The sequence below is a fragment of the Talpa occidentalis genome, unplaced genomic scaffold (genome assembly GCF_014898055.3).
Source record: "Talpa occidentalis isolate TD23 unplaced genomic scaffold, MPIMG_talOcc4v2.1 talOcc4.14, whole genome shotgun sequence".
Lineage (NCBI taxonomy): Eukaryota > Metazoa > Chordata > Mammalia > Eulipotyphla > Talpidae > Talpa > Talpa occidentalis.
In genome coordinates this window covers 50,653,905-50,670,713 of record NW_023601433.1, presented here as the reverse complement: position 1 = coordinate 50,670,713, position 16,809 = coordinate 50,653,905, and the positions used below count along the sequence as shown (strand labels likewise).

Below are 16,809 nucleotides of genomic sequence, written 5' to 3'. Positions count from 1 at the left end.
ATAATCTGGGGTATGGCTGGACCATCAGGAGTCTCTCGTGAGCATAATTCAGGACTATTTCTTTCTGTCTGATGAGTAACAGCAGCTTAAGCCAGAGCTTCTTAGGTAAGGGCCGATTGTAGCCAATACAACCTTAAAAATCCCACAAATGTGGAACCTTGACTGGACTTCTAAATATTCTGTGTACATGTTTCCCGACCGGAGAGATGGTTCTGAGCTTTTCACTATTGGTCATGTGATATTGAGCACCCAAGATAGGAAGAGAAAGACATTTCAGTTGTGAGGAGAGCCGAGGCATCAACTGAATTTGCTGAAAAGTTGTTAGGCTCAGGAGTTGGAGATGGTTCTTGTTTGTAGCTGTTTTCCCATTCAATTTGTTACATTATTGGTTTCTGGGCTGGTAACTCTAGGGGTGTTTAAAGCCCAGAAGATGGACTTTGAACCCCGAATCCATGTGACTCCTGTCCGGGGACCTTCTTGAGACCTCACTGCTTGCACTGTCAACATGAAACTCCTCAGTGTGCCTCGCAGGCCTCCTCAGCCCAACCTGCCCTTTCTATGCCCGCTCCTTCCCAAGGCTCCAGCCACATGGGGCAGCCATGTGCCGCCCACCTCAGAGCTCTGCCTAGAAGCACCCACAGTCCTCTCCTCCCCACCTCCTGCTGGAAACCCCATCTTACCATTTTGCCTTCTTCAGCTCCCTCCAGGTAAAAGGACTCATTTAATCGTGTTATTCTAGCACTTTCTTCTGAAGGTCTGTGGGATTGTCAGCTATTTGAAGTCTGATACCACTTCATCTTCATCTCTGATTTTGCTAATTCCTTTTACAGAATTTTGCATTTATTAAAGACTCAAAATTTTTTTAATAAAATGGATCATAACTATTATTTAAATGCCAAGGCAGTTAGGCAAGTGCTTAGTATTTCAGCACTGTTGGCTAGAATGGGTGGTGTAGGGGCAGGACAGGCCACTGAGCAGGTTTTCTGATCCAGCAGACCAGGTAAATGAGGAGTCCTGGAGCCCTCAGTGGCTTTTGCAGACTTTTATTGGGATTACCAGGTACATGGCAGGCAGGGGCACTGGGGGGCCAGGAGGCTGGCAGGCCTCCCAGCACCCAGCAAGTCTTCACTCTGGGCTCTCTGGCCTTCTCTCACGTTCTCTCTGCTCTTCTCATGGCTCTGCTTCTCTCTTAGCTTCTCTTTTCCTGCTGGTGTCTCCATGACGCCACCCTTAAAAAAAAAAATCCCAGTCTTAGCCCAGGTGAATCCCATCTACCTATGCCCACACCCTACTCCAGGTGCCCGCCATCAGGCATGCATTCAGGACCGCAGGGTTCCGTCATCTATCCTAATGGCGGGAGGGCAGAAAAGCCTGATACTTTTTACCTTACTCTACAGGTAGGAAGTGGAGAAGCTTGCCAGTGAGAAGACCTGGGTGAGGCTAGTTTGGGGAGGGTCCTTTGTGAAAAGAAGGGCATCTGCTTCCTGTGTTGGACCGGAGAGGTAGTGCTGTTGCTGGCTTGGTCAATCCATGTTAACTCCTGGAAAACAAAGGAGAAAATAACAGTCACAGACTCAGCAAATCTCCCAGGGCAGATAGTTCCTGGTAGTAAAGGTTCCCCCCTTTGCAGATTTCACATGTGCAAGAGATTGGAACCCACCTGAAAGAAAAGGGGGAGGTTGTTGTGAGAATACAGTAGCATCTCATGGTCCAGTCATTGGTGGGAAATGAAGACTAGCGGGGCCTCATTCCATGTGGGCATGAGAGAACTGGGAACCTAGATGGGTCTGTCAATTGATGTCTCTGTGAATGGTGGCTTCTTTCCCTTGGGGGCTCTCGGCTTCTCTGCCACCTTGTCACTTGTCACTGCATCTCCAAACCTCTGCTCTCTACTCTGCTGACCAGCTTCTTCCCTTCATTGTCAGTTATTACTTCCCGGTGACTGACTCCCGGTGACCCTTGTTCTGCAGTTGCCTCAATGTGATGGCTGAGAACCATCATGGTTCAGAACCCCCTGATGATGATTGCATGTGTCCCTTTGAAATTTGAGAGAATCAGTAATTTTGGGCCTCCAGTGGGTGTGTGGGCCTTGCTTAGCATGTCAACACTGTATCAGTCAGTGGAGGTAAGGGATGATTAGGGAAGCGGGGTTGGGCAGGGGAGGAGGGAATGACCAGTCCTGGGCATCAGAGTTTCGCCCGCCATGAGTAAAGGAGCTGTAGATGAGGGCAGTTCCAGGCCTGGAGGGGATGCTGACCGTGTACCCCCCAGAACATTTTTTTTTTCTCTCTTCACAGGCCATTCATTTAGTAACTGTAAAGACTTGACATTTTCCCCTGAAGTCATTTACTTCACAGAAAGCTCATCTAGATGTAAACCATTCCTCAGTACTCTCAGTTAACAGATTGTGATGATGAGTCAGGCTTTGCATGAAAGTCACTTACAAACCTCACAGGCTCTGTCAAGTCTCTGCAGTGTTCACAGGTCACAGCTAGGAAATCGTGCACACCTGTGATAGTGCAGCCAGTGCTCAATATGTCAAATCATGTGATGCTGGGTTTTTATTGTGTCCTAATTTTGACATATTGCTAACATGCACTTACTAAGTGCATCTTATATGTGGCTTCGGTGTCCTTCCTCTGGCAGTATGAAAGGATGATTTTGAAAGATTATATTTACATTGGTGTAAATATAATGATGATAATGAGAAGTATTCTTTGAGTTCATCAGTTTGCACCAAGTTTAACTATTTAATAATGATAATGAGATTATAATGAGAACTATTTGAGTTCATCAATTTTCACCAAGTTTATTTATGTACATACTATCTACACACACACACACACACACACACACACACACACATACACACATACACACGATGCTCAAGGAGGGGAAAAGAGATGGCAAAGGGGAGAGGCAGCTATACAGCTGTTAATCTATACGTGGATTAAACTACGTGCTCCAAATACAAGTAGCTGTGATACGTGGATTAAGCTACGTGCTTAAAATACAAGTAGCTGTGGCTGAATTATACATAGCTACCATTAACTAAAAGTCAAAGACTGTTTTCAGACATTCATGGTTTCCTTAATGTGTTTCCTCTGAAGTATTATAATCAGAGGAAGCTGTAAAGTAACGTAACGTAGCGGAGGTTTGGATCTGAAAGTTGCCCCATAATGGGCTCGTCTGTGTTTAGCCCCAGGAATTCTGGCAAAAATTTCTGTTAGCCCTGAGAATGACTTGTAATTATCTCTTGTCATCAGAGGCAGTTGTAACTAATTAGAGACTTAGAAATCTAGGCAAATCTCTGATGTGGCTGTCTGGGCCCTCATCTTGGGAGGTTTATATTCTATCAGTAAACATCCATTCTAGGTAGTGCTACTGGATATGGTAAACAGTTAATTTTCAGGGGCTTTTTAAGCTTCTCTCAAATCATATCCTGCTTATAATGGTTTTCCAAAAAAGGAATGCTTCAAGTTTAACATCTGTTTCTGTGTCTCTTTCTCTTATAAAATTATCCTTCCACAAACATTATTTGTATTTTAGATGCTTGCTTCATATCCTAAGTGTGAGGTATTGTTTTTTCGACCTCTTCACAAGGAAAAGCCCGAGTGGCTTGAGCTGGCCTGTCTGTGAGCACACGCGAAGGTGCAGCCCTCCTGTTCTCCCTCTTGTGTCTTGGAAACCCATCCTCTGAGGTGCTTTGTTCTTGTTCATTAGCAGTGTAACCTTACAGAAGTGCCAAATGCTGGTCTTCTTTCTTGCACACTCACGATGCTTCACTGTCGCCCTTTCTTTCCCAGCAAGAAACGGGTTGAGCTCTTTGAACACGAGCTTGCTGAAAGAGCCACGAGGAGGAAGAACTTCTAGAATTAATGTGCAAAGTTCCACAACAGCACAGCCTAGAACTTCTTTGTCTTTTTTTTTTTTTTTTTAAAGATTTATTTATTTATTTATTTATTTATACAAGCACTGGGTACAGTCAGAATCGCGGGAGGGTGAGAGAATTCACCAGAGCCAGAGCCGGGAGCAGAGCAGGCGGAAGGACCGAAGTACACTGCTGAGGGGAGCAGTGGGTGGCTGGAGAGGCCTGCGTGCCATGTGGGACCCTCGCCGGCAGCTGGGGATCGAACCAGCGCTGCAGAGGCTGCGGGCAGCTTCGCAACCCAGTGCTCAACCGCTGCTCCACCGGGGAGGCCCACTTCATTTGTCTTTGTAGCCGTATCATCGCCAAGAGAATTGTTAGTATTGAGTTTCTTCTTCAGCTGGAGAAAATGGATGAGTTCCCAAACTAGAAAATACCCAAGGAGAGACACTGGATGAAACCTGTGTCAAAACAGACCTGAGAATCAGGCCCTTTGTTTTCAGGATGACTTTACCTCCCTCCACATTCTTGACAAAGTACAAAGAGCCTGGACTAGAGCCCAGAGGACATTCTCACTTGTACCAAATATGGCGCGATACCGCCTTGTAGTTCCCTTGTCTGTCTCTGGGGCTAGAGGCTCATTATTGCCTCCTTCCCCCACATGCTCTCTGGTTTGCTCTTCCCTGATGCCCCTCTCTTCACCACTCCAAGCTTAATTTCCAAAGAAACTAAGAAAGAAGATTATCAGCACAGGGAATACTCCTTATGTGTTTGTTGAATAATGAATGGATACGTGAAAGTAAGGGATACCTGAAATGTGAAAGGGAAGTGAGGAAAGGGTTGCTGGATTTTTTGGGTTTTGTTTTTTTATGTCGATGGTGGCAGTGTGTGAACTGCACTAGTGAGGATTGTTTAACTTGATAAAAATCTAATATATCCTTATTAAGGAGAAAGTAGGGATATACTGAAAGAATCCAGTTTACCTATTGGATTTATGTGAGTGAAAATAGATCAGGGCTTGCTTTTCCTGCTTCGTTTTAATAAACTAAGTATCGGCTTGTTGTACATCACCCATTATGGAAAGGGGTGTAGCTACTTCCTTAGAGATTGGTCATCACCAGAGGGGCATGGCCTTGTTATGACAGTTAGCTATATCATTATTTCCTGTTATTGTGAAGGCCTATTGATCACAACTTAGAAAAAGACAATACAGATCTAAAATAATCGTGGTAAGACAAACAGTTCTCCGCTTTTCTTTGTGCCCTGCACCCCCTCCTTTAGAAAAAGGATTTCTACATTATCGACTCCATTGGCAGTTTCTTTTAATTGGATGATAATAATGGCTAAAACCAAGTTTTAGCTTTCAGACACTCTGTTCTATGTATTAGGCACTCTGCTGAGCAGTTTAAATGTATGACCTCATTACTCCCTCCCAAACTCAAAAAGGAAGGAACTACAATAGCACCCCCCCATCCATGGTTTCTCTTTCCAAGGTTCCAGTTACTCACCATCAAATGCAGTTTAAAAAATGTTATATACACTTTGAGAGAAAGAAATCACATTCATATAACTTTTAATATAATTGTGATAATTTTTTATTATTAGTTACTGTTTTTAATCTTTTACTCTGCCTCATTTATCAATTAACTTTATAGTAAGTATTATGTATGGAAGAGATGAAGTACACGTAGGGCTCTGTACTATTCCTGGCTTCAGGCATCCACTGGGGGTCAGCCATCCACAGATAAGGGGGGACTGCTCTGTTAGCACCCCCTGGATACAGATGGGAGTCAGAGGCAAAGAGATGAAGTATGTTGCAGAAGGTTTACCATTGGAAAGCCACAGCGTTGGCATAGATGTCCCTTTCTGTGCAGCCCTCATTCCTTTTTGCATCTGCAGCGCTTGTCCCCTTCTGCTTTGCTCATCTTCTCTGCATGTTTGTCATTGGTCCACATGGAGACTTAACTCAGAGAGACCCTCTGTGAGAAGTAGTTTTCCCAGCCTCTAATTTTGTTACAGACATTCAAAAGACATACTGCTAGAATTTTCACCAGTTTCCAAGACGGCTGTCTTTCACATCAGCACCTGCTATACATTGGCTAATTTGTGAGAAGCCAACAGCAGAACTTTCTCTTTGAGGTAGGGCCTCCCAGTAGGTTCTCTGACTTACCTTGTATAGATGCACATTCTTTACTAGACCTTACAAAAGTGTATTGAAGTCCTACCCCAAACATGAGTGAGAAAACTGCTGGTGCCACAAAAGAACAATCTGTGTCCATCTAATCATTGAATTTTCTAAATGTTATGGTCCTGTGGTAGAGCTAGTTGGGGTGCAGTGTGGATGACTTCCGCTCATTTTCCCACCCTGAGCTGATAATTGTGGAAATTGGACCCAAGCACGGATGATCTGAGCCTCTGTGTGGAGGCCCTGGCCCGCGGGCTCCATCTAGGTGCGTCGGCAGGTGCTTCTTTTAGGTGACTCTGCTTTGTCACCACTGTGTGGGTTGACTCTGTGAGTGCTTTGCTTTGTCTCCCTATGACCTTTGTTCACCTTCTCAATTTGACTTCATTTGCAAGTGCAATAATTCATTATGTTACTTCTTCTAGACCCTCTTATTTAAGTTTGTGTATTTTCATGTAATATACATTATTTATCATTTATACTCAGTTGTTGTGACATTGTACAAAGCAGGCGTAACAGTCTGTTAGGAGTCTGACCAGGCACTTGGGTATTTTCGAGTTATACCCCTACCAATGCAGCTTATGGTTCTTGTTCACATTCAGCTTTGCTGAAGCGTGGTGTTTGTCACTTTCGTTTCTGGGGTAGCCTTATCTTCTCTAGCTGATCTTTCGTTTAGGCTGACCTCTTTCTTTACCTTAGTCTTAATCTTCTTTTGACCTTGTATTTCCCTTCCCCATATTAACCTGTTTGCTACCCTGCTAGAGCGTGTTAGAAGGTTTTTCCTAGTAGTGCAGTGAATATTCAAAGGCATGCTGAAAAATAAAATTGCTGGCTTCCAGGCCCAAAGAGGTTTGCAAGAAAATTCTGTAGTGGTAAATGGCTGATTCCATCCCAGAAACATGTCAGTCATCTGACAGAGGGGCTGGTACATAGGAGTCACTCCAAAGAGAAGCTCCAAATACCTCTGCCAATGGAGAGGAAGAACTTCTCTTTCATGGAGTGTGGGATTCTTTAAGTGACATGTGCATTTGGCCTTTGAGGAATACAGGGATTAGAGGCCTCAGTCCTCACAGAGTCAAAAATCCATGTGTAATTTATAGTTGGCCCTCTGTATCTGTGGATTTCACAGCCGAGAGTTCAACTAATCACCATCTGACCCTTGAATGTTAGACTCTGTCTAGGATACAATCTGAGTATTAGTTGACCCACATAGTTCAAACCTGTGTTATTCAAGGTCAGTGGCACTACCCTCATTCTTAGGTTGTGCATGTGGGTAAGAATACCTGCTCCATCTGGAAGAGGAAGTGGCTTCTGAAGGCATAGCTGCTGCTAAGTGGTGCAGCCATCCCCTCATCCCCAAATGTGATACCAGGGTTGGAAGGTGATCAGCAGGCAGCACTAGCGTCTGGTAGACCCTGCCAACCACACCTCACTGACCTGATGGGGACTGTCACCCTCCACCCTGATTGATCTCTGCAGGGAAATGCAACTGACTACACTTTGGGACCTGCTTATGGATTCAGGATTTTGTTCATGGAGGCAGGAGGAGTCTCTACGATGCATGTGTTCCTACTGAACCCCTAGTTCAGTCAGGTAACAAGGCTACTCAATGTTTTCTTTTTCACTAAACCACCTATGTATCCTGTGACCACCCTACAGAGCTAGACTGTAGCATGCCTGATGATAACAAGCTGGTGCAGCCCTTAAGGACTTTGGAACCCACTGAGAATATAAACCTGGAGCATGTGAAATTGTGGTTAAAAGTCATTGCAAATATTGTCACTCTAAATAGGCTTTTACTTTTTAAAAGAGGGGCAGTATTTTCTATTGTGGTTGGGAATGAGTCATGTGAATTAACAAAAATAGCTCTTAATTTTTTCATCATTGGCTTTTATACTGCAAGCAGGTTTGCTAATTTTCTTTTAGACATGTTGTTATTCACATGTTCATGTTTCAAATATTTCTCCAGTGGTTTTTATCAGTTGTTTGTTGGATCATGTCTCTTCTTTGTGATAAGCATGAGCTGTGAGCAGGTATAACTTCTGTCTCGTCTCTGTCCTGTTCTTCAGGAATCTGTATAAAGACCCTGCTGTTTTATTAAACTTGTCAACACAATGGATTTGGGCTATTGCATTGCACTTTGCTTTCCTTACATTTCCCCACCCTTTGCTAGTATGTCAGCTTGTTTTTGTAAAACATCCTATTGATCAGGTTTTTTTTAAATGTAAATTATAAATCTCTTTTTTTTTTAAAGAAGAAATTGAGTCCTCAAAGGTATTGGAAAGCATATTCTTTGCTTTGAAACACAGCAGATAGTACACATTTCAGCTGATGATAGCTCTTATATCTGAAGCTAGTCGATTATCCACACTGTGAACTTGTCTGAAGAAGAAATTTACTAGAACTATCACCATGTGGGTCCTGCTTGTGAGACAGGCTCATGTTTAGAATTAAAAAAGAAGTTTGTAAATAAATGTTTTATAGTTTTCTATGTCACATGAATGTATTTTAAATAGATGATTTAAAATTTCCCATCTTTCCTTAAGTTGGGATTCTGGTATATTGTGTACATAGGATAAAAGTTTAATCCAGAGTGCTTAGCCATTTTGATTAGTTTAAAAAAAGCTTAGTATGTATTACTTTTACAAAGTTAGGGTGGTAATATAACAAACATTTTTCAATGGGGAAAGAAAACTGGCCACATTATTTCTGAAGGTAGTTGTAGTCTATTTATATTCTTGTCTTATTTATGCCATTTTTTATTTGTCTTCTGAATCTGCTCATGGCATCTACAAGACAAACAGCACCTTGGAAATGTAGCCACCTTGTGGTATTTGAGCATACCATACATTTAATGGAAACCAAAAGATCCATTGAGAAAATGAGCAAAAGCCATATCGTGTGGTTTTTTTTCCCGTAGTCATGCACCCCTGAAAATGTTTATAGAACTGTAAGGAGTAAGATGGTGCTAATTAAAGCCTGTGGAATAAAACCTACTCACCATCTGCCAAGGAACAGAGACGAGAAAGTCAGTTCTCTCTGATGCAGGCCACCAGCCTCATATTTCCTAATGATTTATTTTACTTTCTTAATTGGGTCTATGACGAATGTGACTTGTCATTAAGTGGCAACTTTCAAGTATTGCCCTTGGCTTTGATTAGACCCTGAGATCCTATATAGCCAGTAACTGCTAGGGGCTTTTAAATGTTCATCTTCCACTGTGTTTTTTCAGGCTACATATGGGCTGTCACACTGGGCTGTCACACCAGAGTCCCTAAGGGAGCCTACCTCCACTTTAGAGCTGCCAGCCTCTTTGCAGGTTCTCCTGGAGGGGTTGGGAGTTGGGAAGGAGATGTGCAAGGGGCCAGAGGTGATGGCCTCCACAGCAACGAATCCTTACAGAGCCTGACCCAAGGGGTGCTCTGCTGAACACTCAAAGCCGAAAAGCTTAAAACGTGATTTGATAACAATAAAAGCAGCAAAGAGAGTGACTGCCAGCCATGCAGTGTCAAGATGACTTGCACAATGTATGAGTAGTAAACACAGAGCATTTCCACTGCTCTGTGGCAAGTACTTTACCTTAAATTGCTTTGAAATATTTTCTACTTTTTGAACCCATTTTTCAACTTTGCTTTAAATGGCTACTTAACAGGCTTTAGGGGGTGGAGTAGAGCCAGCATTTGAAGAGTTACCCTCATTTTTTAAAGGCAAAGAAGTAAATGCATCATAAAATAATAATATACTTTTACTACTATTTACCACCCAGACTCCTGAACAACAGCTGACTTCTGCTTGTATGTTAGAATTGGTCCTCTTTCAGCCTAATTTCTGGCACTTACTTTGACCCCAACTTTTTATATGCTGTTTTTTGCACAGACTTAGGGGGCCTAGGGACATTCCTTACCATCTACATGCTTTGTGCTCTCAGCTGGCATGTGGACTGTGTTGTGGAAATCATTTGAATTCATAAAATACATTTTGATAACATTCTTGAGCCTAAGGGAAAAAATTTACCAATAATCAAAGAAATGCAAATTAAAAACAATGAGACATTATTTTCACTTACTTCTTTTGGAAAAACACTGTTAATAACCAGGAATGGGAGATGTTCAGCCAGACCCAGCTGTTCTCCACACTGCTGGTAGTAGCGTAAATTGGAATGGCTGATGAGCCTAAGGTTGGATTTGACAAAATAGATAACAAAATATCACAGTCTACTAATTCCCTTTCCAAGGATTTATTTAGTAATCTGAGACATGCATAGCATTTGTGAACAATAATGTTTCTCAGGGTGTTTTCAAATGTAATCTATGTAGATGTCCAACAAAGGTACAAAGAGGTGAAGTAAGTCATGTCCATTAAAACCATCCACTTGAAGAATCTTTCATTATATTGGAAGAAGTTAAAACCTGTGACTAAGTGAGTGAGATGTATGGTCACACTTACTGGGTTTGAACTTTTTCCCAACTAACAAGCTTTGTGACTTGGGAAAGTTGTTTAACCCCCTCTGCCTCAGTTTCCTTATCTGTAAATGGGAGAAATAACAGTGGTTGTAAAGTATAAATGAAATAATTCACCTGGCATGATTTGCACATCACCCCATAGTATTGCATAACAAATGTTAGTGTTGGGTAAGCTCTTAACTTTTGAGGCTCAGTTTCCTCCTCTGTAAATTGGAATTACAGTAGTTCATCCTGCTGCAGAAGGATGCTGGTGAAGATTAAATGAGTTAATATAGAGCAAGCTCTTAATAAGAACCTGGCACATCATGCAATAACTGCCCTGGTATACCAGCTGTTATTTGTACTACAAGTATTGGGATATGCTCACCTGAAATCCCATGCTAGTGCAATACTAAGCCTACTTGAAATTCATATCCTCACATACTCAAAGTATATATCAAACACACAAAATCATTATCAAAATATCTATCTCTGGGTAGAAAGATTACAAGTGATTTTTGGTTTTTCCTAAATTTTTCCAGATTTTCAACAATGAATACATATATTACATTTATAAAAATAGCAATTTTTAGATAACAACTGGTATTCGAGAAGTTATGTAAATATAAATAAATACGTATTTAAACTAAAAAAGAAGTTTTAGAGTTGGACATTTTCTGCTTGCATCATGGTTAATCAAAATAGTTGAATTGCAGCTGATGTTTTTCTGTGTTACAGTCCTAGTGTCTGGTCATTTATAGCAGTAGTTTCACATCTCCATGTGATAGTATTCAGATTATTTCTTAACTGCTTTGGTGATTCTAAACTCTGGATACATACTAGAACATTTGAAGAGAATTTGAAATATACTGGTATTGGGTTCCAAATATTTGGGGGTGTTGGTGTCTTTTAAAGGCTTATAAGGAAATATTCATGTGCAGCAAGGTAGAATAGTGCCCTGGTACTAAGTTGGCTTTTTGTCTACCGTTCCTACTTGGTAGAGTCTTGCCCCATGAACAGAGCCCCCCCTTCTTCTCATTTTTTCCTGCCAGCATTGCCCACATCACCAAAAGATAAGCCCTCTAGGGTGCTTTTTAACATAGATGCCCAAACTCTAACCTGTATCTGGTCTGAGTATGAACTTTCAGGTGGAAGGAATTGGTAATGTGTGTATTGAATGTGAATACAGAGTGATCCTTACTATCAGGGAGGTGTGGGAACTCTGAGAACTGGACTCTGTCTCAGCTATACACTCGGAGTACCCAAGGAACCTGGACAAATACTCATGCCAGGCCCCCCACCTGCTTCCATGATTCGAGTGTGACGGAACTAGGATACTACCTAGGCATGAGGGGTTGTGATGTTCTCTCTGGATTCTAATGTGCAGTCATGCTGGACAATACCTGGCAATAATGGTTCTCAAAGTGGGGTGCTGGGACAGCAGATCAGCATCACCTGGGGAAAGGTTAGCAATGCATATTATGGCCCCATCCTGACCTACTGAAGCAGAGACTAGGTTGACACCCAGCAACCCTTTCAGTGATTCTTACATTTTATAAAGTTTAAGAACCCTGCTATAGAGTGTTGTTAAAAGAAGGCTCCCAGATTCACTCCCAGAGATGGCTCAGTGGCCCAGACTGAGCTGGGACTGGATTTGCAGTGGCCCAAACCCATACTTGAGAAACACTGCTTTCGGGTTCACCCTTATTCCCTTGGACACTTCAGAGTTAAAGGGACCTTGACATTTTGCAAGTACCACCAATGTCCTGATGTTCTTATGGGCAGCCTGTTGCAGCCACTCCTGGGTCCATGATGGAAAAACACAAGGCTGTCTTCCAACCCCAATGAAGGGGGTAGGGGAGTGTTTTCTTTAAACAATCATCAGTTACTGTGTCTGGGAATCTATTTTTCAAAAGTCCTGACCTAATTTTTTTTTTAAGATTTATTTTTTATGCATACAAGAACTGGGGTATAGGCCAAATGTGCGGGAGGGTGAGAGGATTCACCAGAGACAGAGTGGGGAACAGAACAGGCAGATTGACTGAAATACACTGCTGAGGGGAGCAGTGGGCGAGACAGGAGAGGTCTGCTGAGCCATGTGGGTTGCTCCCTGGCCGGCCGGGGCATCGAACTCATGCTGCAGGGGCTGCGGATTGCTTCATAGGTTGCGTCTTAACCCCTTGCGCCACCAGGGAGGCCCCAGTCCTGGCCTAATTTTGACTTGGAATACCTGTCACAGAAGTAGAGAAGCAGTGGTTCTTCTGTGTGTTTCCTCCCATGGTATAACATTGTCCCTCCTTACTTTGTAGGTTTTATAATCAACCTGTGTTAGTGTGGACTTCTCAGCCCCAGAGCGGTCAAGACCAAGTCTACTGGAGAAAAAGAGGACCAGATGTCCACGGTGTGCTGGGTCCTCGGGAGCTTGAAGACCTGGAGATCAGAAGAATGGCTCAAGCCCACAGTCTGCCTGTGCACATGCGGGAGGGTCCATGGGAAGTTGGAGGAAGGATAGAGAATGTGATGAAGAAGGCCGTTTGGGAAGAAGAGCTGAGAATGGCGGGTCCTGCCAAGTGGAGGGATGTAAGTCTCGAAAGCTGGAACCAGCCAAGGAAATTAGGAAGGCAGATGTCAGATGGCGATGGGGAGAAATTGTTTCAAGATCTGTACCCGTTCATGCAAGGAGAACATGTGCTAAGTTCCCAAAGCAAAGGGAAATCCCAGTCGTTGCCTAGAGTTCTTATCCCCGAGAGCATGAGCTGCGTGGAAATTCCCATTCCATTAAATGATGGACATTTACCAGGTGTTCCTAAAATGCCGTTTTACCCTCCAAATTGTGCACCACATTTGGAGTCCACAAGGAACCCAGAGAAGGATGGCTCCTCCGGCCCTTTCCCTCGGCCTAAGTTTGGGCGACCCCTCAAGCCTCCTCCTTATGACGCGCACCAGCACTCCAGGGGGCCGGTGGAGAACAGTGACTCTCTGGATGGTCAGCAGACAGACCTGTGTGCTTCTTACGTGACCAAAACCAGCGACCCCCGGCAGGAGCTCTTCGTGTCTGACTATGGTTTGGAGCCTCCCATGTACGTGCCTCCACCGTCGTACAGGTCACCGCCCCAGCACATCGCAAACCCCTACTTGGAGGAGGCCACCCCCAGGCTGGTGTGTGGTGGGCTCGGGCAACAGCAGCACCCGCTGGCAAAGGCCAGTGTCAGTGGTCAGCTTCCGGCTGTCTCCCTCAGAACTGGGAATGAATATGGTGCAGCCCCACGCTCTCCTCGTGGGGTCCCTCCACAGCCCCGACCCCCAACTACGTATGACGGCTCTGTTCTGTATATTCCCTTCGATGACCCACGGATACGACACATCAAACTAGCTCAGCCCCAGGGTTTCGGTGAGGAAACAAAGCTGGATGATAATCTGTACAACTCTGGTCCTGTCACTCCCTCAGAGCCAGCTCCCGGGAGCCTGCACCCCTGTGGTGCTGTTTTGAACCCACAGAGTCGGGTAGGCCCATCAGGCAACAAGAGAGGCCCCACTTTCTCAGACCCCAGCTCCCAGTGGCTATGGAGCCAGCTCCCCAGGGAGGGAGAAAATGGTGGCTTTCCTGACCAAAGAGATTCCTTTGGCCTCACGAGAGGACAGTGGCCTGATGTGAGAGGCAGCCAGCATGGACAGGTGGGGGGCCATGCCACCTCCCCACACCCACAGGAGGCGAGTACCTGCGAAACTCGAACCAAGCTCAAAAAGTTTGAAACTGGGCTTCAGACCAAGAAAAGTTCAAAGAAAAAAACGAACGAGACAATATTTTGTTTGGTTTCCGTCCCAGTTAAATCAGAATCCCATCTGCCAGAGATAGATACGAACAACAATGACTTGAAGCAGAGTGCTGATAAAAAGAATGGGCTTGATAAGAGCAGCGCTCTGCAGGAACACAGTCTGTTGAGCATGTCTTCCACCGACCTGGAGCTGCAAGCCCTCACAGGAAGCATGGGTGGGGGAACAGAGTTCCAAAAACAAGGTCTGGGGGAACAAGAAGAAGACAAACAAACAAATGACCTCAGTTCCATTCACCCGACGAAACACAGAGAACTCAAGTATTCTGGCTCCTGGCCAGAGCACCAGTACAGAGACCAGGAAACACAAACCAGTTTCACCGAAGGATCCAAAACTTCACAGCCCCTTCCTGGTACAAAGCTGGGAGGCTCTCCTAATACAGTGCTGACTGCAAAATTTTTAGACCCTGCTGCCTCCGAAGCTCAGATGATGCACATGGCATTGGCTGCCAGTGACCCAAAACAGAGGCCCAATATTCATCACCTGAAAGGCCAAATGTCCCTCAACCTGTCCAGCAACAGCGCTTTCTCGAGGACTCCCTCATCCATAAATCAGGCATCTGTGTCTAAAGCCGGCCAGAGTCAACCCTGCGTGGATGGCCGTGGACCCAGAGCCAGCCCTGTGCCCAAGGATGAGGTGGTGAAGGGGGAACCCACAGGCCCTTGCAACAGTAAACAGCTATTTGGTCAGTTTCTCTTGAAACCAGTTAGCCGTCGTCCCTGGGATCTCATAAGTCAGTTAGAAAGTTTTAACAAGGAACTTCAGGAAGAGGAAGAAAGTGGTGATAGCAGCAGTGGCAGCAGCGATGAGGACAGTGAAACAGAAGGGCTGCAAGAAGGCCATGTTCATCCCATCCCCAAGAATTTGGGCTTCATTGAAAACAGCCAGGATACAAGAGTTGAGGAACTGCCAAGGATGCTGGTGCTAGAGGAACCTGGGAGTAGGTCAGGAAGAATTAAGAGTAAATCTGAGAGCTGGAGTGAGGAGCAGAAGCCTGGCCACCCACGGGCCTGTCATCAGTCCCCGGGCCGCTGGCAGATGGAAAGCAGCAGAGGTGAATCAATGCTGTCAGCAGTCGGAAACTTGATTACAGAAAAGGAAAAGGAGATCGAGAAGAGAATAAACCAACTAGCAGTCAGCCCAGGTCCTGTGAAAAGAATGACCTCTTCTAGATTAAGTGACACCAGACCAGTTCCCCCATTCGATCCCTCTGAACTGAGGGAATCGCAGGAGAGGCAGAAAGCTCCCAGAATGTTAAATTCTGCAGAGCTGAGCAAAGCCATCCCTCTGGAAGCTGATAGTGGGGAGGCGAGGGCCGCAATGGCGGTGGTCCCCCTCTCTCTGGCTGACAAACCCCGCGGACTTTCAGCACCAGATTTGAGGTCTGTGGGACTGACCCCAGCAGAAGAACAGAGTGCCAGTAGGTTAGACGGGCCTCTCAATGGGGCGAGTGCACTGGAAATCCCACCAAACGAATCCCTTCAAGCAAGGGCTGCGAGGATCCTGGGCATCGAGGTGGCCGTGGAGTCCCTGATGCCTGGCACCAGGAAGGTGGGACAGAATATGTATTCTGAACCTGAAGAAAGTGCTGGCAGGCTGGAGTCTCCCAGGGAGGAGTTAGTGTCCACTCCAGTCCAGTTGGATGATCCCATGGTGTCCACTGATGCCTTTTATGGAAGAAGAAAGTGTGGCTGGACTGAAAGCCCTCTCTTTGTTGGGGAAAGGGACAGTGCGAGACGGGCTCCCCAGGTATCTAAGCACCCAGATGTGGATGGGGCCGTCCCCAGTAAGGTGCCGGACCTCGAGTCTCAGCCCCAACTCCAAGAGCCTCAGTCCTTTAATCACGAAGATGCAGGAACAAGACCACCGTTCAGGTCTACTTTGTTCCATTTTATAGAGAGGACCCCAAGCATGACAGGCTCAGAAAAGAGGCTCAGGGGCACTTCCAAAGTGATTGAAAGTTTACAAGAGAAACTGGCATCCCCCCCCAGGAGAGCGGCCCCTGACCGTTTGATGAGGATGAAAGAGATTAATTCTGTGTCCCGGATGAGGCTCCTGAGCTCCTGGAGCGCGGACTCCACAGAGGAGCCGGAGGAAATGAAGGCTGAGAGGAGTCCTGGGGCACAGCCCGCAGGCCTGGTGTCTCTGAGTCCTGGGGGCCTCACATGGAAGGTGGGGCACTCGCCCCCTCTCTCCAAGGGCACCCTCTCACTGGAAGAAAATGGACATCTAGGAGCACAGAGGGAGAAGAAGAATGCTGAGCAGGATTTCTGGTGCCCAGGTGAGGAGTCCAGTAAAGTGGGCAGATGTTGGGGGTTAATTTGGCATCCTTAGAGCGTACAAAGCTCCCAGTTGCTTTTTATCACCACTAAACCTGGCCTGTACAAGAGTTGTTTGTACAAACAAAGCACAATCTCTGTGCTCGAGAAAGTCATAGCTATTGGATTTGTGGTTATTTGTAGGCATTTTCTATGAAAAAACCA

General features: G+C 45.0%; 1 protein-coding gene across 2 annotated transcripts in view; it reads left to right on the top strand.

The window, feature by feature from the left end:
- The window catches only part of JCAD (junctional cadherin 5 associated), a 44,671-nt gene that overhangs the window by 16,556 nt on the left and 11,306 nt on the right, over positions 1-16,809 (top strand). For both annotated transcript variants that reach the window (XM_037510512.2, XM_037510513.2), the window contains exon 3: positions 12,802-16,607. In XM_037510512.2, the coding sequence (XP_037366409.1) occupies positions 12,802-16,607 (3,806 nt within the window). The remainder of the gene's footprint in view (positions 1-12,801; positions 16,608-16,809) is intronic.